The sequence below is a fragment of the Epinephelus lanceolatus genome, chromosome 4, assembly GCF_041903045.1.
Source record: "Epinephelus lanceolatus isolate andai-2023 chromosome 4, ASM4190304v1, whole genome shotgun sequence".
In the NCBI taxonomy this organism is placed as follows: Eukaryota; Metazoa; Chordata; class Actinopteri; order Perciformes; family Serranidae; genus Epinephelus; species Epinephelus lanceolatus.
In genome coordinates, this window is record NC_135737.1 from 14,996,783 (window position 1) to 15,021,436 (window position 24,654).

The window sequence follows — 24,654 nt, forward strand, 5'->3', positions numbered from 1 at the left end:
GTTGGTTGTTTCCTACTGAATCTGGTCTCACAGCGACACCTGCTGTTACAAAATAAAATGACTACATTCACACCAAGTGTATCTGAGACTAATTTATAATAGCCATTTAGTGTTTTCTGATTTATAAAAAAATAAGGGTGTTTTATTTACTTTTCATAGGGGCTTTTCCAAACCCTCTACACAACTTTGTAGGCATATGACCACACATAATCTGAGGGGACCCCTCCATTATTGACCCGATCAAACAAAGTGGGGGCGCTAGAGAGCTAATTTCTTATCTAGGCCTAACTGTCATATCAATTTTTACTAAACTTGGTAGATATGTAGAACAGGACGCCTTAAGGTGACTGGAGAAATTTAACTCTAATTGGCAACTGGGTGGCGCTATAACAATAGAAAAATGCTTAAAAATGGCTAAAATGCGACCGATCGCTGTGGCTCCCCCTGTGGCCGAATGTTGTTGTTTTTTTCTAATTTTTGGTATGACTAAGTCATGGTATGGTATGCTGTACATAATCACAAAAACTGTCAGTGTGTCATTCTGTCAGTCAGTCAGTCAGTCATTCTACCAGTGCGTCCCACTCTTAAGTCAATACAACATATAAACACTTTAACTATCTGCCATTCAACGTGCTACCTCAACTACTAATGTACAGTTTTAGCCCACTAACTATCCCACTATTGGCAATGGTACTACTGTACCTTCAATAAAGCAATCGTACTATCAAATTCACAAAAACTCTGTCTGAATACATTTCTCTTCTTAATGGGTTCAGTTGACTATTTAATCTGTAATTTCCTATGACCTGTATCCCAAACACACACCATGTGAAACTGTACGTGGGCAACTGTGCACTCAGTGGGTATGGACTAGTTTATACTGTATGTATTTCACATATTCAAACTTACTACAGAAAATCCAAAGCATTCTTGTTTCTTAATGAACTTCTTCCAGTCAGCCACTGATTAATGATAATGGACTGTAACAGCACTGACTTTATTTCATGGTTCAAAAAGAAAAGAAGGTCCAAATTCTAAAAAACTCTGATAGATTTATGGACATTTAGTAGTTTGGGTATAAAGGACATTCCTGTATTAAAGCTCACTAGACTGGCTCTCCAGAGTGAAACTGTAGGGGCACAAATAGGGCCAGATCTGGTAGCAACCGTAGCATAATAAGGCCAATTTACTTCCTTAAAGACAATACTTAGTTATAATAACATGCACACTAAGTGGCATGCTGCCTATGGCCAAGAATTCACAATAAGACAAAAACAGCATGTTCAATTCAGCAGTTTGCAGACTTGAAGGCAAAGAGTTTACCCAATCCCCCCAAACAATGCTGGGCTGGGAGTTTGGTTTTGTGGCTGCATTTGCAACTGGAAGCCATGTGACACCCTGGGACCCAAAAAGAGTTTTTGCCCCTCACACTACAGAAAAGGCTGAAAAGCTGAAATTAAAATTCTCCTGAGCACCACACACATTCAAATATTACATAGATGTATCACAGTTTGAACCATGAGGTCCAAAAGCCACCACGAGTCTCATCAAGACTGATATATATTATTCTAGTGTCATTCATGTGTGCAGGGAGTCAGCCAGAGTGAGACACTAATACGCATGCATTATGGGTACCAAAGGCAAGAAGCAGCAGAGAGTTTTTCTAAAACTCTTCTTTACAGAAATCAGCTTTCAGTGGTATAAAAAGGGCCAACGGGTTTCAATGTACTATCTATTGAAAACAATGTTGTGTGAAAATGTCCCAATCTAAAAGGTCATTTTTATAGAAAGATCCTGTCGATTAAATTAAGAATAAATCTAGAATCTTTTTTTTTAATTTGTGTGGGTTGCTCAGGAAATGTTCTTTAACTTTTGTAACAGATGTTCACAGCAAAAAAAATCTTTTTGGGCATGAAGTGTTGGACATGCAGGTTTGACTGCGTCCAGCTCTGCTCGTCGGGGCTTGCTGTAGGCTACACATTCTGGCAGCCGAACTACATCTCCTCTGGCCTTGGCCAGCAACAACTGGGTAGAGCTGATTACACTGTTAGAGTGATAGTAAGGATTTGATATGACTGATTTAGTGCTGATTTTATGCTAATGTGTGATTAATTGGCAAGCTAACAGAGAGATACACAAGGTTGTTGACATATGTCTGCAGATGCATATTTTGTAGTGTCAAAGTACAAGTTTACTTTATATTGAAATAATTAAATTCATTATTACACCATTATTTTAAGACATTCTATCATACATGATCTGCTTACCACCAAACAGCAGACACAAACAAAAAAACAGGGATGTAGCTGACTCTGCCAGGCCACAGCTCTTGCTCCTCGCGACCAGCTAGCTTAGACTGGACGATTCCGCGTTCCGTCGGACCAGTCGGCCAGCTCACTCTTCAGCGTGGTTGTTTAGGGTAAATGTGTATTTACGTGAATAATTCGTGGTGGCGTGTCAAAAGCTTTCTCAGTCTCTTTTGTCTTCAGAATGTCTTGCCTCTGCCGTCTCCCTCGTAGCGTGCCCATTCAGCTCAAAGGCCTCTCCAGCTCTCCCTCCAGGTGTGGCTAATAGCGGCTAGTGAGTCAATACCACCAACCCTCAAGTGTGATGTCAGCGCTGACCCTGCCTCCTACCACCTGCTGAAACCACACCCACATTTCCACGACACTCATTAAACTACCAATACAGCTATCATAGCAGTAGGTTCAGAGAGCCATTATCAGACCATTAAATAGCCAAGTTTATTGTTAGGCAGCGGCCTCTACTGATGTAGTACAAACAGCAATAAATCCACATTGACTTATTTAAACTTACTCACGTACGTCACATGTATATTAGCCAAAACCATAATCTTTTTTCTAAACCTTACCATGTAGTCTTAGCACCTAATCTAAATAAAACTGAAAGTGAAACCTATAAAACCACGCCTGATGACAACTGAAAACACCCATTTAATGGGCTTATAACAGTATTCTAAACCTACTAGATGAAGCAGGCCCCTTCTAACCCATATCTATGAGGCTGCATTCAAATGCACACTGACATTCAAAATGGCGTGGGATTTATTAGCAAATTGAGCAATATAATGATAGATGCTAACAGAAATATATTTCTAGTTTTGAAAAAGGTAACTGTTAAGTGGCTAGTCGCTAACTCCTGCAGCTCCATATTTTATTACAACTAAGGTAAATATGCAGCATATTGACTTAAATCAAATCCACATTACATTTGACAGATTTCATCATCAGACAGACAAAGTTAGCAACTAGCAGGTGAACATAGGGGGGCATTTACCAGCTAAAGATAAAGACAGCAAATATTTCTCTGAAGAATTGGTGGAGACCAAAGCCAAGCTAAAAAGGAGAGTGAATATTGATCTTACAACATGATGTAACATGACTCATCATGTGGACAGAACCATGACTCAACTGCTAATGTTACGCTGTGTCTGCTGGATGTGTAAATGGGCAGCTGTTTGCTAACATGTTAGCCATATCAACTTTATAGGGTAATACATAAATGTTATGTTTTAAACTGCTGCCCCCAAGTGGCCAAAATAAATGAATAAATGAATAATTAAATAAATGCAAATTTAAACTAAGTATGTGGCATGCATAAAAATGTTGACGATAGAATTACAACAACTCTAACATGGGTAGTTTGTGAAGTTTATTGTTAAACTGCATGACTTGTATTTTTTTTCACACATCAGATACATTGTTAATATTTACATCAAACATAACTCCAAATTAAAAAACAAAAAGGTTAAACTGTTTCACATCTTTTCATTATTTCAGCAACAAAAATACCTCATGACCCTAATAATAATTATTCAGGTATAATCCTTCCACAAATGTACAATAAATGTCAAAAGAAGTGTGCTATAGATCTATATATATGTATATGTTTAAAAAAATTAAAAAAAACCTAAATGTTACGGTCTTACAAAACACAAAACAACAAGGGTGAAAACAAACATGGCAATTATCTTCAGGACATTCGAAATAATTAAATGTGACTGAAAACATAAGGATTTGAAAGTGTAAATGAATACATGTAAATGCTATTTTAAGCATACTTTGCCGCAAATAGTAGCACTTACACATAATTATAATCATAATGATAATAATAATAACGATGATAATAATAATGAAAAGGAAGGATCTCATGAATAAATGTGTCACAAAAAGACAAGTAGTGTTTCAGTGTTTTTTCACACAGCAGGTACAGCAATATCAAACTCCTTCAGCGGTTGCACCAGAGACCACTGCTTTAACTAAATGCTAGCACACATATCGAGCCATCGCAAGACAACAAGGTGAGCACAGGAGAAAGTCTCACAAGTTTTACTCTATCCCAATAACCAACCATTAAGAGTAGACACTAAATTACCTTCAACATCTCAAGGATTTTTTTTTTCACATTGAGCACAAACACAAGTATTTTTTCGTTTTTTCCAAACAGCATTTGACATGGCAAAAAATGTGAACTTTCAGTTTATGCAAATTTGCTGTGTCTATAGGGCTTGTGTGTAGGAGGCAGTATCCTGAAATTGGCTCATCAAGCACATTAGCTTATGTATGGTTTGAAATTAACAGTCACAGTGTAAAATGGACTCTGAAAATAAGTGGAGTGCTATCATACATAACTAAGCATTCTATAAAAAAATACAGTAGCAAGCTTTTCTCTTCAGCGTCTCTTAGACTGATTTGAAACTATTTAGGCTATATTAGTACAAATCATATTCAAAAAGATATTTAAATATGTTAAACGAGTGGGCTGTCCTTGAAAAAGTTTTCCCTTTAGGTATGAGTAGAGCAACTTAAAAACTGTTTTAACAGGTTTTTTTTCTCAGGACAACCCAGGTATGTGATTGTCTTCACCTATTTTACCTGCATAAAGCACAACTCCTGTTGGTTGATAACTCCGCACAAACACAAAGGACCTACAATGCAATGAACCTCAAACCAACCTCTGTGAGGAACCCGGATTTTCACATACAGATGGGGAAATACAGCATATGGCAAATGATGATGTAAACTGGGAACGTGTAGCACATTGCCAATCAACTATGTTTATTTCCCACCAAACAAGATAGTGTTAATGTAAACTCTGGCACGAAAGCAAATGGACAAAAACAGAATTAAACTATATTTCTTTGGCAACTACTGTTAGATAATAATGAAAATAAAAATAATAACCTGGATGGATTGATAATAATACATGGAGAGAGAGAGAGAAGAAAGCAGATACTGTTGGATCTCAAGCCCTTTTCTTCGTAGCTAATGAGGATAACATTCGCTTCTAATAGTCCGAAATATTCAGTCTAACTCCATAACAGCAGAAGCTATTATAAAGAGTAATGAAGGATTCAGTTGAGAGACTGCCAATTCACATCTTCACATAATAACCCTGTTACTAACTGTCATTAAAGGGGTAGTCCATGTCATTATAGATTGATAATTAGCATTACAAATCAAATGGCATTTGTTTTTCTTTTATCACCAGAACACACTCGATCACACATACAGTACAGTATATGACTTTCAAAGAAGCAAGCATATGATTGACAGACAAACAGAAAGCAAACAAAAGAAGCACGTTGCTAGAAAAGGTCACTACCACTGTGGGAAATGTAAAAAAAAAAAAAAAAAGAAAGAAAGAAAAGAAAAATAACATCTTGAGTGATACAATGGTATACTCTGTACACGGTTTAGACGGTTGGCAAATATAAGCAAAATATTCAAAGGTGAGGAAGCAATCGAAACCGAACAGGATGAGTGGGCACTCGTGAGGGGTGAAGGGTGGTGGAAGAGGGTAGTTGGTGTCGGCTACGCTAACATCACAAGGTGAGCAGGGTCCTACAGACAGCCTCAGTGGAGCAAGCAGTGCACAATACACAGGGGATTCAGAGCCACAAATTATTTTCATCATGGCAGGGGGACGCCCACACGTGTTTTAAGCTTATAGAACAAACAGAAGCAAGGTGGGAATGGATGCACATCCGTTCAGCAGAGCTTTGTTTTCCATGAAGCGTTATCATGAAGCACTATCATGTTTGCCTCTTGCAGAGCTGAAGAGTTATGTGGCATGTCACACGGATTGCTCCTTGGGGAACGTGAACGGAGCTCGAGGGCCAGGGGCGGGGAAGCTCGTGTTGGAGTACGTAGGCTCGTTGGGTGGCTGCTGCGTGTAGGGATGCTGAGGTAGGAAGGTAACGGGAGGATAGGCAGGAGCGGGCTGAGACTCAGGGAAGTGTTCCATGTTGCAGACGCGCTGGTAGCCCATGTATTCAGCTGGGTTCAACAGCTCTTCTGGACGCCTCCCAGAGTCCTGCGAGGAGAGGACAAAAGAAGAAGAAAGAAGACAATACTGCAGGGTCACAGGGTTTTCTTTTTCTGAGGGAGGTTGACTGAGCCCAAAATAGAGCGTCATCACATCAGTACATTACAGAGCACAGCATTACACTTATTTTAACTACAGTGCGGTTAACTAAACAGACATTAGAACCACTATTTGTCAATGTCACACTTCGGCAGTTTATTCCAATTCATTTATTGTATAAAACTCAAATTTAACCATCATTTTAAGCCATGTTTATACCTCTGTTTCTCTACGCTTATGATCCTAAAAGGCTTGTATTCATGTCTTTTTATACTGCTCTGACTTCTTCAGATAACAGTGTTCCTGTCTGTCTTTGTGCTAACATCTGTATTAACTTGTCAGATTGTAAAAAATGTGGGATTTATGTAACAGACTTTTTACTTTTATGTTTACAGTAAAGGAAAATTGTAGGAGCAGTCCATTTATTACAGGACCAGATGTGGTATTAAATATGCCATATGTGTATAACCAGTCACTAACTCTTTACACTGAGGGCCTTTTTTCATGAGTCAGAGAGGTGCAGATACAGATGGTGGTGCAAACTGGTTTAGGCCAGCTGGAGGTTTGGTAATGTGGCTTCACAGTGATGAGAGCGACTGGATACAGATAGAGAAAATAGTGGATGTATTTCGTTTGGGGCTTGTGCCAGTTATCATGCATCAAATCAGCCCTCTCAGTCTGGATTTGAGTCTGGACTTAAGAACCAATGTTGTCAAACAACAAGCATAAAAAAACACTTTAATCAGTTGCCAGTATTTGTTTAACTGAACTGATTTAAATTATTGCACTCAGTTTGCTTATACTTACATGCCTACAATGATGCCAATACTTGGAGTAAAACAGTGTCTATTCAAAGGGGCACCCCATCAATTTAGCATTTACCTTGGTGGACTCACAGGAGATGGGTTCAAAAACGAATGATTAAAATCGATGCAGCAGAGGCCCTGACCTTTACTCCCTAATGTGGATCAAGCTCCAAAAACACTGGATCCAACCGTTCTCATATTCCCATATTGCAACCCAACAGCATTTTTCATTTGACACTCTCTGGCATATGCCCACATCTATCAAACCCCATGCCCCAACTTTCTAACATAGGCTTTCTGATCATTTTTAAGCCTGAACAATGTCTACAGAAACAGGCCAGACATTGTCCAGAGTTTTGCTTTCACACATGTAACACTTACGTGTCAGAAGCTTTTGAAAATATTCCTTTTGATTTAGACAAAGGTTGGCGCCTAGGTAGGGCGTGCAGGAGGCAGGACATAACGCATATTAAACCGTGGTCACATAGCCGGTCAACACATTGTAACTCCGACCTCGTCACATAATGACGAACTTTCCACTTCCAAATACAACATGCAAGGTACCCTGGGTGTGTTGGTCATTCACATTCTGGGACGCAGTGTCAAGTAGTTACATGCATTGTGTCTTTTCAAAAATACACTTCCATTTTCACAGGACATTTACTGTTTACATACATACACATACTCTTTCAAAATACACAAAATACACAAAATACACTCACTATATCGGTACAACACGACTTTTATTCAACAACTAACACATGCAATTGGGTTTAGGCAACAAAAGTACATGGCTGGGTTTAAGCAAAAAGAACAGGGTTTGCCTTTTTAATCTTATGGGATGGGAACACCGCTCTCCCGGGTAAAACTTAGTGTTTGTTGGGCCTATCCACCACCCCTATCACCGGCCTCACTTGGACTTTCGCCACCTTAAAGGAGAAGTCCAGTATTTTGCACTTTGAGCCCCATTTCTGGATGGTTTATGATGAAATAGAGTGGTTAAGACCAAATAGTGACGATTGCTCATGGCCATGTGTGAATCTGTCCTAAAACCACCCTTTGTTTTCAAAGCCATGAAACTCACCGAGTGGTCAGTGCCGTTCGTTGCTGTTCTGTCTAAAAATCATAAATCGTAAAAACTGACATTTTGTCTAATCCATTGGTTTTCTATAGGAAGCCTCATTGTCCGTTGGTAGTAATCCGCCACCGAAGACGGAAAGGGGGTTGTTTACGACAAGGTTGTAGTCATTGTAGTCTTTTAGCTCAACGAAAATGCCGGCTGACAGTGCTGTGTGCGCTCCTGGAGGAAGAACGAGAACAAACGAAGAAGTTTTGTAATAAGTCTAAACAGCTGCACAATGGATTACTTACTTGTAAACAACCTTCGCAGTACGATGCCTTTGAACACCACCTTCCTCTCTTTTCTTCTTTTCTGTGTCCCATTACATTGCAATGGTTTCCTGCCGGTTGATGACACCCACGTAAAGGAGCATTATCGCCATCAAGTGGGCTGGAGTGTGTAACGCCTCAGGGTCAAACGAACGATCAAGCGGAAGTTTACACACGGGTGTGAGGTAGCTGAAAAAATAGTTCCACAATCGAGATGAATAGCGAAAACACGGATGGAACACAGTTTGCTACGATTTTTATGTCAGAACATCAAGGAACACCACTGAACACTCGGTGAGTTTCATGGCTTTGAAACCTAATGTTTAGGGTGGTTTTAGGACAGGTTCACACATGGCCATAGGCAGCAGTGTTAAGCCAGGCAGGGGAAAGCCAAGTTCTCCGAAAATGAGCAATTGTCCCTATTTTGGTCTTAACCGCTCTATTTTATCATAAACCCAGAAATGGGGCTCAAAGTGCAAAATACCGGACTTCTCCTTTAAGTTTTGTTCTTGTTCCCCCTGCTGCTGCCAGACGATTTTAAACTATAACCGCGACCTGCCACGTATCATGCTGACTTTAAAGGACAGTTTTTATCGCCAGTGTCTGACGCCGCACATCATTTATCATCATTTCAGAGACTTCAGGGTGAGACCAGGTTGAGTCGGTGCATAATATGATAAAGAACTGAGTCTCTAGCTGTTCCTTGAAAGTGTCTGAAGATTTCGGCCTTGGCCCTTACTGCCGTAAAACATTTTTGTGCCATCTTCATGTGACTGAGCCACCTTTTTCACCCTCAGATGTTGATGTCTTCTTTGGGTTTTGCACAATCCGCATAATAGAAACTTCTTCCACTCTCTCACTGTGAATTTGCTCCACAGTGACCTCACATGGACTTCATATGAGGGAGCAGGCAGGATAAATTCTGTGTAATGTCCGATCCAACTGATTTGGATATTTACATTTTCACATACAGCTCCTCCGAGTAGCCTAATGTCTATATTATTTTCAGGTTTGTAGTGCATGTGTGCAAGGGGCTTTACTCTCAAGCTAAATCAGAAATGACCCTGATGACATCTTAGGGGTAATTTCCTCATGCTATAGAAAGCCCACAAAGACATTATACAACTGTATTTCCAATTTGAGTAAAACTCTTCATGACAAGTAAAATTGTTGGGGTGCCCCTCTAAGCTGTTTGCATGATTTGAAGTAATACCTTGTTGTAATTTTCATATTTACTTGATTGAATATCAGATATCCAGACTGAATGAGAAGACTTTAAAACATGACTGCAAAATGTACTTTTTCTTTCCTGCCTCTGTCAGATTTAACCAAAACAACTGCAGCCATTTTTCTGCTGTATTTGTGTTACATCACGTTGTTTGAAGCATCTATCGTCTTTATCAGAATTCAAAACACAATGCCTCTAGTGCTACTTGAAAGTTTGTAATGGCTTTAAGATCTTTAATGGAGCTGTGTACTCTGTGTCCTCAGGATGTCAGCCATCATGCTCATGTCCTTGTGTAAACTTGGAATCTGGTTACCCAGCTCGGAGTTCTGACTTAGAGTCAACAAGTCTAGAAAACTGCAGAGGTTCATGTATTTATTTTGCATCGTTCAGTGCTAGCTGTGCAAGAATTTTAATCAAGGCACTGGCACTGGATGAGGCATGCAAAACTCTGTTGTGCATTGTGAGTGCACATCACACTCAAATTGCTACATACTAAAGATTTAATCCACTGAAAGAAAAGGCAATAACACATCCCACTTGTGGGTGAAATGTACGAGTTGACTTAATGAATACTTATTGACACGAATGCCTTTACTGAACTGAAATGATGCTCCAACATGTGTTTTGAGTAGGTGGAGAGTCAAGTTTCAAACACCACAATGTATCTTGCTATTGAATTTGTATCGACACAGCTATCCACAATGCTCCCTGCACATTCCAACATAGAGTAAATGATATTATAGCATGACAATAGCGGGATGTGAAATCACCACAAATTGCAGGAACAGAAACAAGATCATCTGAATGTAGTATCTTAACCCATAACTGTTTTATGGGTTGATTTCAGGGTTTGGCCTTTTGTCAAAATTATGATTCTGCCGTTTTATAGTCCGGACACACAATGGCTGCTCTGAGCAAGGGACAGTAGGATTATTTCTATATAGTTCCAGGGTCAATCAATTGGCGCCAAATCTGACCAGAATTAGGCTAAATCTCCTGTCCCTCACCCCAAAATTAAAATCACTACCAGAAAATTAATTAGCCTGGTGTCATTATCCGCAGTTTCCTTCTTATGAAAAGTACATATTAGTGAGAAGAGGTAAGACACAACAACATGACTGTACAACTACTACTACTACTAATAATCATCATCATAATAATCACACATAATAACCATATGAGCCTTTTAAGGAGTTAAGGAGAAATATGAATTAAACATGATTATGGAATGACAATAATGAATAGCAGACATGCAAAAATAAAGAAAAAAGGATGATAGTGAAAATGAAAATGGAACTTACGAATATTCCTCAAGCATCTCTACATCTACGAGAACGATGATCCCAACTCTGAAAATGTTTTGATGGGGCAACAAAACCACAAACAGACTTAAATCTGCCTATAAATTGTTGCACATTTCAAACAAAATATCTTTCTAACGTAATAATTACATCCTCGTACTAGTTTGATGGGTAAAACATGGTGAATAAAACAAGGGATTTTTCGATAAGCAGCAGGCCATAAACAAACATAAGTTCACCTCATTAAAACCCAACATGTATGTTGTAACCTATAAATAAAGCTTAAAACAATTTGTCTCAACATGAAATTATATCTTTATTTAAATCAATTGCCCTTAATTATTTTAACAGGGATATGAACAACATGTAGTTTGAGTGCAACGAGGACTGAAACAGTGCCCAAAAGCAAAGACTCTGATTTAAAATGACATTGTGAGGGATGAATGGTGAGATAAGCACAGCGGTTCTCAGGGAGACAAAAGGGTGAGCGGTGATGGTGTGTGAAGGTGAATTGGTGTTTTCACAGCAGAAGACATGCAAGTAAACCTCTCCTGACACACATGCTGGAGACAGAAGCGTCTGAAAAGCTTATTCACTTCAGGTCAGTATCAAAGGCCGCTCAAGCAGCTGAATAAAACTTTCCACTTTGTCAGGTTATTAATTTATGGGAGAAGACCTTGGTGATTTTAAGCAAAATTAAAAGCAACAGTCTGAAGAGCACATTTATCCCAACTTATAGGTTTGTCTCAAGACATTTGGGATTCAGATCTGAAACTTAGTTACTGCTGCAGATAATGTTAGAGGTATAGTGTCACTGAAGATAAAAAAATAAAGCAAAACAAAAACCTGTCAGACCTACCTGTAAGAAATAGTTCAATGAAACGCCCCTCAGACGACTGAAGTTTGGTCATTTTTAAAATCAAAACTAGTTTGATTATTTAAGGTGATATATTGGGAAAGTAACCTTTTTGCCAAAAGTATCTGTCTGTGATATATAAAGCTGGAGCTAGCAGCCAGTTAGCTTAGCTTAGCATGAGGCTGGAAAAAGGGGGAAACAGCTTGTCTGGCTCTTGTAACAGTAAATACTTTAAAGCCAACTGTTGTTACGTCTCTCTTTCGATCTTTAAATGTGCTGTTAGGCAGATTTTATTTTTCGACAGTTTATCTTCAAGCTAGCTGTTGGCCCTGTTTCTCGTCTTATGCTAAGCTAAGCAGCTGCTGCTAGCTGTAGCTGCCTATTTAGTGCACACAGATGAGAGAGATCTGTTTTCTTATCAAACTCTTAGAAAGAATAGCAAATTAATTGTTTTCTTAAGTCAAGTTTCCCTGCCACAGGCGACCCGGTTCCCTTTTGGAGCCCATTTTTCGTTGGTGGTCCATTTTGTCACATTTTCGTTGTAAATAAACTTCCTTTTAACCTACTATTTGTTTGGCTTGCCTCTTTCTTTTTTGAAGGATCCCTCTATTTCATGATGTTACTCCCCCATCCCCTAGACCTCTAGCAGGGACGTAACAGCATATATCCCAAAATGTCACACTATTCCTTTAAATAAATTAAGTGTGCGCCAAGGTTATAAGGCTCTTCTATCATTATTCCAGAGTGGTTGACAAATCGGAGAAACATGATTGCACAGAAATGACTATTGCAGTTAGCAACAGACAGCCTACAATGGACAGATAGATCCAACAAACATAATAACTTTACACAGAAAGTTTGTTTTGTTATTTATCCACTTCATGATAATTGATTTATTAGGTTCACCAAATCTGATGTAAGTGCCTCCTTTTTTATTAAAAAAGGATGTGCACCTTCTATATACTGTATGCATCAAACTTATGTGGATACAATGCAGGATGCGAGGGGTGTTTAGGATTATCAGGTGGGCTCCTTCCATCAGAGAGGTACAGTGGATAAGGTCAAATACATTTCCAGGAGGCACCATAGTACAGTCTGAGCTGCAGAGAATCACATTTCTATAACTGCTGCAAGCAAAATCACAGCTACACTGACAGCACACCCACACTTAGTTTTACATTTACGTGAGAGCAGCGTACAGAGTAGTTTCTACAATAAATAAAACTTACAACTGCGTGTTGTCAGATTTAAAAAAAAAAATCTGCATTGCTTTTAGCCATCTTTGCTTTTCAGTTTTGCTACCACTCAGGGCATCAAAGTTGGACCTTTTCAAATCCTACACATTGGAGCTTTGAATTTCTCTTAGCACATCCTAGGCCTTAGATGACTGTCTGTAACTTTTACAAAAAAGTTCAGCCTATTTAGCATTTCTTGGCTTCTTAGACAGAAAGAATTTTAAAATATGCTTTTATTCATGCATTTCATTAAAATCGGATGCCTTCATATGCCTGAGTGCCAGTTGGCAACTGCTGGAGTTTGACCTTAACTTTTGTTAATCAATACATTTTTTATGAACGTAGAATACATCACGTTAGGGTGATCTACAGCGGGAGTCAAGCTGAAATGTTTCTTTTTCTGTTTCTATGGCATTTCCATAGTTTTAACATCAAACCCTGGGCAGTGGGCCCAGGGTTTCAATGATTTAGAATAATGGCTTATCTGAAGACAGAACGTTAAAAAAAACAAAATCCCCGAAGAGAAATGACTGATTGAGCCTTAAGCAGTGTCTCACTGGAATGCTCTTACACACTGACTCGCGGTCACTGTCTGGTTCAAACGCTAAAACTGAACGCAAACTGAAGTGATGATAGAAGTTCATTGAAAGCATCGGCTGTTAACTCTACAGCTGTCACTCGATATTTCTCCTGTTGTTTAACACTTGACAGAAACATGCAACATCTGCTGACAAAGAGATGTTCAGTAACATCTGGAGCTGAAACTTAGCTTTCCGATTACAGGATGCTATCCTGAACTGAGATTATGATCTGGTGTCACTGAGTTTGTTTATATGGCCATGAATAACCCGTACATGATCGGGTCTTTGGAGCATTCTGTTTTTGTGTTTGAGCATTTTTTTCAGAAATCCGATTAAGCCTTTATCCCATTTGTGAGATACCTGAATATGCTACCTGGAGAACTCCGAAACAATCCAGGATGCATGCATGTACACACCTTATCCTGGGTATCAAGAGCCGCCGACTACCTGCACAGGCGTTGCTTTAGCGAAGTGACGTAATAGAAATACAAACAAACTGCGGCAGCGACAGTGTCTTAGCTCTGGAGCGATGTCTTTCTGTAATAAAAGTGGCTGCGTATCTTCACCCACTGCTCCGCTGTCATATAAGCAGTGACATAACATTAGGTGAGTAACAACACTGTAGTTACTGCAGTTAATAGAGGGACAGAAGAACACTGGTGCAGCTGTTGGCGATTGAAGCAGAGCATTTTAGTTTTCAAGTGGTAGTAAATGTACAGTGTAGTGTTTGATATTTCCTTTTGCTCTTTTCTCCCATTGTCAGTTTGTTTTTGTAAACATCACAGTGCCTGCTCCATTAAACTGCAGTAATCAGTGACTGGGTTATTAGTACTTTTATGTGTATATGAGGAAAATGAATAACCTGATTTCTCTGTGATCTTGTAAACACCATATCCCGAATATAATCACAACTGGGATAGGCCTCATAAACGGGTTATTCATGTCCATGAAAAGACACTCCATGTTTGATGTCTCCTCTTCTTCCCAAATTAATATCATAATTAATTTTAAGTTCACTTCTTTTACCAATCTTGTGGTTATTAGATAGACTTTGCACAGCATCTGTCGGGGCCATTTATAATGTAGCATTCATTATTTCATTACATGACTCTTCAGTTATGTTAGGCCCAATTCTCACCCTTTCATTTGTGTGTCATCAAAGATACCAACTCTTCATTTCATCTTTTAAATCTAGAAGGTCCTAATTTTTTTTGTAAGCTGACATGGGCTTTTTGTTTTGAGCATGTCATAGTCTGTGGTATCTTAATATCCTTACTGTTGCTCTATACATGACTGTGTTTTGCTCTATTCTTAAGAAGCTGTTGTAAATGTAAACTCTACATTCTTTGGTTCTGTGTTTGCTTTACAGTCAATGGAACCACTGATCACCATTGATCCAGTGTTTCATAAATTACGTGTGCTCCAACATTAGGTTGGACAATAATTGGACTTATTGACCATGCTGGTTTGATTTATTCCCACGATGGTCAATGTCAGCTACAAGCCACATCCGCCCAAATGTCATCAAAAGTTGTGTCAAAAACTAAACTAATTAATAAAACTGAAAAAAAAAACCTTCATTTGCTTATAATCTTACTTTCATTCAGTGATAATATGAATGCATTTCCATTTATTTCCATTGGGGAGCAGGGAATAATGATATGCAAATGAATGCATATCTCAACAATATCTCATCTCAACAAAAAGTCCTAAAAACAATAAAAGTAAACAGCATCTTGGGTTCCATCCGAGTCTGTTTCTACCTAATAAACAAAAACTGCAACAGGAAATGAAAAAGGGGGGAAATGTAACAACAGAGAGGTCTACTCAAAATAGATGGATGACTTCACTTTGATACCATTTTACTACCTTATGTCTGTCTTCAGTCTTGTTGTTTATTCTGCCAAACAAAAGTCTGCAAACATCAAGAATCAAACATGAGACAAAACATGCTTCAGCACGTCCATTCAGCTTCCCCAGCTGTTTACACAGCAGCAAGTACAGAAAAGACAACAGCTTCAAAATCCTTGTATGAAGATTCGACAATTATTCAAACAACAAATGCAACAGAAGGCTACAGGTGCTTCGCTTTATGTGATCTAAAGTTGTTTTATCATTGATGCACCAGCACCTGTGGCTTTTCTACTGTGGTGCTAAATTGTAAGTGGCAAAAAAATCAGGTGACGATGTCAGTTAGGACCTAACATTGAAGTTCATCTTAACACTATTACAGTTTCTGTCAGGACTGACTTCCTCTTCTCACTGAAATAAAAGCTCTGGGATTTATGTCCAACTGTGTGCAAATATAGAGCAAAAGAGGACAGGAAGAAGAATGCTCTCAAATGCATAAATTTAAAACTGAGGGTTAATCTAAATGAAATCTGGCTCACCTTGAAATCGTTTTTAAGCACCAGTATATTGAGTAGATAGCATAACCTTGGAGAAGTTTGGCACAAATAACTTTTCATATCTGATAATGTAATAACTCTGTCATAGCAAATGGATGCTCGAAAAATACAATCAGGCTGTGATTAAGAGTCTGCTGATTTATTTCACTGATTACTTTTAAGCCACTGACCAAAGGTGAATTTAAAAAAAAAAAAAAAAAAAAAAACCTTCTTCTTTTTTCTTCTCAAAGGATAAAATGAGGATTTGGTCACCCTGGATATGAACCAGTAGTTCAGACTTTAGCTCATCAAACAAAGATTTTTATTGAATGGTGTAACCTTATGACTGGAGCCGGTCAAGACGAAGCTTAATGCTTTATTACCAGTAGGGAGTGTCAACAGGCAATTCCCTGGAGGACTTTGATGTTGAAACACTTGTGCTGCTACATTGTACCATCAATAACAGAGCTGCTGACTGAACACCTTGTGAAAGCTGACATAGGAATTGAATCAATATTCATTAATCTGTCTCAGAAATGCCTCTTCTGATGGATTAACATGTTTCAGGTAAGATTTCAACCATTCCTTGTGTCCTGTCAGTATAAAAAATGATTTTACCATCTTACTGTCTAACTATATAATGACGAAAACTCTGTCTGTGTGTCTGTGGGTGTGGGTGTGTCTCTGTTCCACGTTTTTCTCCTCACTGACTTGGTCAATCCATGTGAAATTTGGCACAGTGGTAGAGGGTCATGGGAGGATGTGAATGAAGCAATATTACATCCATTGGCCAAAGGGGGGCGCTATAGCAACCGATTGAAAGTGCAAACTTTGAATGGGCATATCTCATGTCCCGTGTGTCGTAGAGACATGAAACTTTGCACAGAGATGCTTCTCCTCATGAGGAACAAATTTGCCTCAAGAACCCATAACTTCCAGATATATAGATTTTCCACCATTTTGAATTTTTTGAAAAACACTTCAAATCGATCTCTTCCTAGGAAGTTTGACCAATCTGCATGAAACTCGGTGAACATAATCTAGGGACCAGTATCTAAAGTTCCCTCTTGGCAAAAGTTGGAAAACTTACTAAAACTGAGCTTCTATAAGGCAATGAATATTGCAGAGGGCGTGGCTCATCACATAAAGGTGTATAACATCTCAAGGGTTTCACCGATCACCACGCAACTTTGTAGGCATATGACCACACATAATCTGAGGGGACCCCTCCATTATTGACCCCATTAAACAAAATGGGGGCGCTAGAGAGCTAATTTCTTATCTAGGCCTAACTGTCATATCGATTTTTACTAAACTTGGTAGATATGTAGAACAGGATGCCTCAAGGTGACGGGAGAAATTTAACTCTAATTGGCAACTGGGTGGCGCTATAACAACAGAAAAATGCTTAAAAATGGCTAAAATGCAACCGATCGCTGTGGCTCCCCCTGTGGCCGAATGTTTGTTTGTTTTTTTCTAATTTTTGGTATGACTAAGTCATGGTATGGTATGCTGTACATAATCACGGAAACTGTCAGTGTGTCATTCTGTCAGTCAGTCATTCTGTCTGTCCCACATTGCTCTTCTTAATGGGTTCAGTTGACTATTTAATCTGTAATTTCCTATGACCTGTATCCCAAACACACACCATGTGAAACTGTACGTGGGCAACTGTGCACTCAATGGGCATGGACTAGTACACATATATAAAAGAAATATGCATAATACAAAGGTCTTGTAATGTAGATTTACACATCAAGTGTATGAGATAAGTTAATGCCTTATACTCGATAAAAGACATCATTATTTCACTATATGACTGCCGTTCATCTCGAAAAAGTTTAATATTCTTAAAAAGAGGTTTTTAAAAGGCTATTACACGTAGATAATATCTCTTGTTTTAATTCACTTTTACCTGTTTCAATGATGTCCTAAAAACATAATGATATTTTGAGAGGAAGCTCTTACTCGCTCCACTACAGATAATGGCTACTTTTACTCTTGTTTTAAGAAAAGTGAAGATATTGTAATGAAATTTTTTTAAGAGCCATAGCCAGAATAAATTATGTTTTACTATGGATATTTTTGGAAGACTTTGAGGAGCTTCCTCCCACATGCTGCCGCCAAAGATTTAATACCAAAGATAAGTCTGGGATGTTATGTGAACTGTATGCACATGATTTTGAATTAAAGCTATGTATGCCAGAATATTTTAATCTGCTGATTTGCATGATGGAGTAAAGGTTATATTAGGACCAGGGAAGGTTAGATTATTAGTCTATGCTCTCTCTGTCTGTCTGTTCATTAGTCACCATCCTTAATAGTTGTATTGAATCCTAAATAAGGCCTAAATAAATCTACAGACATTCTGACAGAGTCCAGCCTCTCACACAAAGAAGACTTTTCCGTGCTGACTCCATAATGGATTTTATTATTCTAATAGCTCTGTAGTGCACTGCTACATTACGCAGATAAATTGACTACCATGAGATTGTTAAGTGCATTCTTGCAACAAGGTGGTACATTTAAGCTGTCAGTGCTCCTGCTGCTGCTACTGCTGCTGCTACTGCTGCACTGCTCATCTGCTAATTTGTAAAAGTGCTACAAAAATTTGCCGCTACTTCTGAGCAGATGGGAGAGATTTTATTCAAGGGCTCTTTCACAGATAGAGATCTCTTGGTTAAGGTTAGGAAAATGGTCCCGGTTTGGGTTAAAATGAATAGATTTCTGTCAGAAAGGGTTTCTTGGACAAAACCTGACAAGGCCTACCTCCACTCAGCATCCACCTGCAGGCTCTGCTGTTATTTACTGTCATTCCTCCTGCTGTTTATCATGTTTTTTTTTCCATATCTGTTATATTTTAGCCCTATATTTTCATGTCTGTATTTGTTTGTCTTAGATTCATATTTTCACATATGTGATGTTTTCTTTTTGTACATACCTATTTGTGTTAGCATTCTTAAAGGCAGCCTGCCACTGTGACTTCTTCTCTGTAACTGTTGTGTAAAAATATAAAGACTTAAACATGTGCTGTAGCTACATCATGTTTGCTCATACATTTTAAAATAAATGCAATTTTCTTTCCCACTAACATAATAATGATATGGTGTTAATTGACTTCACTTACCTGGTATGTCTAAAAAAATTCACTGGCAAGGTATTTCATTTGTTTTACCTGCAGATTCCACTCACGGCAGCTAAGGATGATACACTTTTAAAAGGTTATGTTTAAGTGCTAACAGCACTTGGGTATGGTTAGGGAAAGATCGTGGTCATGGGTAAATATTGGAAATTTTAACAGTGACATGAAGCACAAGATTTAATGTGCTTAAAACACAATCAAAATCACAATTTATCCCAAACTGTAGTCAGTGTTTTTTAGTCCAAACCTTACCTCACTGTTTAACTGACAATCAGCCCAGACTTCCCGCCTCTTACTTCTGTGTGGTGCAAAATTGTAGCCTCTTTTTTTTTTTTTTCCACAACATAAGTGTTAAAACAAATTAGTGCTACAGACATAAGCATGATTTCTAGGAAACAGGGTTGTGGGGAATATTTACTGTTGTCACTTCTGTGCTGAGTGTGGTGTTTAATGAAGTTTGGTAAAGTGAAACTCAGCATTTTGTAAATAAACCTGTTTAATGCAAGTTGACTGACTGAGATGCATTTTCTGTGTTGTGTTGTGTTTATGTTTTTATTGTCATGTCTATCTGCTAAATCACTGACCGGCTTGTTAACAACAACAGATGTCGTAATTATTCACCATGCACGTCAAAGAATTCTTAATTGAACTGACTGGTATATGTAAGTCTGTAATGGTTCATTGATAATTTCTCATTTATCATTACTGTCACATTGGGTCAACCAATCATCATGAAGCGAATAATTAAAACTAAGTGGGATACAAACTGTCTCCTGGCAACCAGGCTGTTTGTCCAGAGAAAGCTGGACTCTTCTTCTTTATTTTAGTGCATAAAGCATCACAGATTTGCTCTATTGACAAACTTTTACTGACATCACATCCCATGATTTCTGACTTCTTAACTGAGCAAAATTCATACAGTATCTCCTGTTTTCATCTGGGGCTGTCAATGAGCACCTTTTGTTGCTTCAAATTCTTGCTGCCTGGTGATGTTACAGCTGCAAACACACCTTAATAGTGCATCCGAAACTGTAAGATTGAAGATGTTCAGGGTGACAAATGGTAATAATCTGTTCTTTTGTGTACAATGGTGTATCACCCTCATCGATCTTTAAAAATACAAACAACTCATTCCTGTTATAGATTTGATTTTTTAAAGGCTTCATGTGCAGTGATGCATTTTACATCTATATTTACTCCCTGGGAAGAACTTGTTTCTAAATGAGAGGCGAAGTACTGCTACAGTATTTCAATAATATGCACTTTGCAGTGTGCCTCAGCATGCCTCAATAATTGTGTCAAGAAAGCCACCTGAACTGAATTACTCGCTTTAGGAATTGCCATAGAAACCATTCCAACCAGTCTAGCAACATGACGATTTGTGCCCTATTATATCCTACTCTGCTGTATGTCTATAATGACATTTTTTAAGTAGTGCAGGGCACTGTATTTGTGTGTGATGGAAGGATTTCTCTCCTGTGGGGTTCAGATGAGATATCAGAGCAGCATCTTGTACATAAGAGCTTGCTTTGCTCCGCTTCCAATCAGGGTTGTCAAGTGTGGCATAATCACTTGAGAAACACATTTTGTTTGTGACAGTTCAGAAAATATATTTCACATGAGATACCTTTAATATTTTACACCGTCGTTGTTGTTAAGAATCAGCATTACATGAAAACATCCTGAAGCACTGTGAATGCAATTGCATGGAAAGTACATTCCTCCAAGATGTTCATGCAAAAGATTCATGCAGCACAATCGCTCATACTGACATTAGTAGGGAATGTTGAATGTTTACATGGCAGACACTATCTCTACAGATCTCTCTGTGATCAGGATTCATGCATACAAAGACTGAAAGATGAGAAGAGGATGAAAAAAATAGTTTGTGTGCCAGTGAGTCCTATTTACATGGCATTTTATAAAAAAATAATACAGCACTTATATAGCAATAATGGGGAGGCTAGATGTAGGTTTCATTGTGTCTCTGTTGCGCCAAAGAACTGCATGCCTCTGCCACGAGTGCTATAGTCTGTAGAAATAATAGCCTGAAAATACCTCTGCCTCAATCAAACTCTCTGCAGAGCTGCAAGAGGGAAATCAAAAGATGGCCAAGACTCAAGAGGAAGGCAGACAAGGGAACCATGTAGAGCATATAAAGGAAGGTCAGTGCATGTGAGAGGGGGATGAACGAAGGGAAGGAGTGCATCAGTCTGTGTACCTTGAGGCCAAAGTCTGAGGGGAAAGGCCTAAAATGGCATGCGCTAGTGTGAGCTAGGCTGGATGGTTGCATACTCGACAAGGTCCCCAGGGCCAGTGAGAGCAGAGCTTCGTGGGCTGGGAGAAGAGGCCAAAGCTGCAGTATCCAGCTCCGCATACTGGACATCACAGTCCTTGTGGCCAGAGTTCTGGAGACAAGAGAGGCGAAAGGTGTGTGAGGCGTGAGGCAGCCAAAAATATGAGAGAGAGTGAGAAAGACAGATTGACAGACTGACTGAGAGGGAGAGAGAGAGAGAGAGAGAGAGAGAGAGAGAGAGAGAGAGAGAGAGAGTGTGGCTGACAGACAGGTGAGAAAAAATAAAAAACGAAGATGTGATGGTCATGGGGACATTTCGTGAGCAGCGGCGTTAGAGATGAAGGCAAATGTGAAAGCACATAAATAAAATGTCAGATTAAGACTGAATGTGACAAGCTCACGAACAGATGGAGGTGTTGCACAGAAAACAGTAACAGTCAGACAGAAATTAAAATAAGACCATGAACAAAAGATTAGAGATGAAGAAGAGCTCAGACTTTGTTTATATGCACATGATGACGTCGCTGTCATCCTATTATTCAGATTCAGAAAATAGCAAATGCTTGCGACAGAGAGACACTTTGATTCAGTAACAGTGTGTTTATTTCAGATTTGTTTTTATGATTCTGTTGCTCGTGTGCATTTCTCTTTTTTTTATGCACGGCTCAGAGTCTATGGGCACGCAAACCAGATTTAAACAAAAACAATCGCTGTTAACTAAACAAACCAAACACACACCGGGCATGTGTTGCAACTCTGATGCTTGGATTATGGTCAGCATACATCCACACAGTCATTCAAATAAACTATAACTATGAAGACAGTAATTTATGTGTTCTGTTCACTGCATGAATTCACTGATTATGGCTGTAACCACAGTTACTGAGCTGCACATGGAGGTATTTACACAACAACGCTGGAAAGGTTGCTATAAAAACGGGATATCAGCGTGCATGTAAACACAGACAAAGACTTCATTCAGCCGGCATCTGACCACTGTGCACAAACACCAATGACTGACCGACTGATTGACTCGATGAGCAATTGGCCAAGTGGATGATTGAGTAAATGACCTTAATGGAGTAATCAATAAATGACAATGACAGTTTTCAGCGCTGTTTATCCAATTCCAAAAATACCTCCTAGATTTTTTTTAGTCTGAAAAACAATGAATCTTAACACTCACTGACAAGACAAGTATGCATGGAAAATACATTGTATTGTATTTGCTGCAGCAACTAAACAGGAAGTGTTGACAGGGGGCTTGAAAGACAAAGTTACAGGACAACATTAAAACAAACAAGGCATTTTGATTTCCTTTTCCTCAAAGGTCATAATGACTTTTTTCTCATTTAGTCTGATCTGAGAATTCATTCTGTCTTTGTTTTGAATAAACTGAGCGAAGATGGATGTTAACACGGTGATGGAGTGTCATTTACGAGAAGCAAAACAAAGTAGTTCTTTCAGCGCAGAGGAGGACAAATGGGAGTCAGACTGCACTGATGTTTGTATTAATGTACCAACAAACTGAAATTAGTGATGAATGAGGACAGGAGTCAAAAGATAATAGTCAAACCCCAATTCAACCGGCAACATTTGGAGGAGTAAAAAAGAATCTACTTTGCTGGGTTCTTTTCTCTCCTAAGAATAAAAAATGGCTGCATGAGAAAGTCAGTGATTGGATCAAATGGTAGTGTCTCTGCTTTTAGTCTGACTGCTTGTTTCTGGTAATGAAATCAATGGAGCAAAAGAGAGGGAGTTATGCGGCTAAGTAAATGCAAAGCAGAGATGTCAGCTGTCCTATATCTACCTAAACAACATCTCAGGATGGAGGGTGAAGAGGGCGTGACGGAAGAAATGCAATGGGATGATACCTGTTGTCCCCCGCCCACCCCCCCATTGCATCAGTGTACCTTATTTCCATCTGATAAAGAATTACATAGGAATGATTGAAGCTTTTACAGAATTTCACGTTAATCATTTAAATCTACTGTGCAATCTCTCCACCATCACATATTTCCCCACCACTCACACCCTGCACTCGCTGGATATTTAAATATCTGGAATATTTGTCATGACCAGAGTGCAATCAGGGGGAAAATTACAGCCACATCGCATTCAAAATTGGCAGATAGTGTTTTGCCCCTAGAGAATCATCATTAGTAACACTCGACGCTCAGCAGTCAATGCATGTCTCTCACAAATAGTGTTTTGAAAACCTCACTGATACCCTGTTCATCTTAAGAGCAGCCCTAAACTTCAATTTAAGTGGAATGTCATCAGAGATAAGAAATAAATCTTAGAAAAATCTACCCTCTGTGTCCAAGGATTATCAGAATTAAACATCCTGTTCCTTTGAGAATAGAATTGAAGATGATAGTTTAATATCCTTGAATAACTACACAGAAAATCAAAATCAATTCGTCCGGGGAAAAGAGTGATAGTAATTGAGTTATCCCTGCAAATTTGGTTTGAGACAAGATAAGTCGTTTAAAAAGCACACCATAAATGCAAAGCAGTGACTTTAAAAAGCTTGGCTGAGAGGCGAATTTATGAAAATGCAAAGCATGCCATTCATCAAGAGCATCAGTAAACCACAACAGTTATGTGATGTTAAATAGGAAGTTTATCCAGAGTTGTGTGCATCAGTTTCATATTATAGAAAAGTTACTTTTGCTAAACACAACAGACAGCAATTAGCAAGAGGCCAGTTTAAGTTATTCAACAGAAAGGCATCTCTGAGAAATATGAATCACACTATTTTCTACAATGTCAATCATACACTGAAAAAAAGAAGCCATTTCATTTAATTTAAAAATGTGAGTGTCCATGCTGCTTTGTAATTTAAATGTACTAGTTGGTTAATTTTTTTGATCACTTGTTCTGATGTAGGTACAGTAATTCTGAAGAAAGATAGTTGGTTGTTGAGTCTCATTCCCAGGTTGTCAGGTATCTCTTTGGTTAGTCCGACTACCAACCTTAAGTCGTCAGCAATCAACCATCTTTCTCAAAAAATAAATTTGATAAACTTAAAGGACAAAAGATA

At 38.7% G+C, this 24,654-nt stretch overlaps 1 protein-coding gene across 3 annotated transcripts in view; it reads right to left on the bottom strand.

Annotated features, from left to right (window-relative positions):
* Positions 1–3,657: 3,657 nt before the first annotated feature.
* Positions 3,658–24,654, bottom strand: part of nectin1b (nectin cell adhesion molecule 1b) — a 186,936-nt gene continuing 165,939 nt past the window's right edge. The window contains exons 9-10 of one of the 3 annotated variants that reach the window (XM_078166939.1): positions 21,608–21,720; positions 6,176–6,336 (exon numbers count right to left, since the gene is read on the bottom strand). In XM_078166939.1, coding sequence (XP_078023065.1) covers positions 6,306–6,336; positions 21,608–21,720 — 144 coding nt within the window. In that variant the 3' untranslated portion in view covers positions 6,176–6,305. Of the gene's footprint in view, positions 6,337–21,533; positions 21,721–24,654 lie in introns of all 3 variants that reach the window. The other 2 variants (XM_078166938.1, XM_033632376.2) reach the window with 2 other exon arrangements.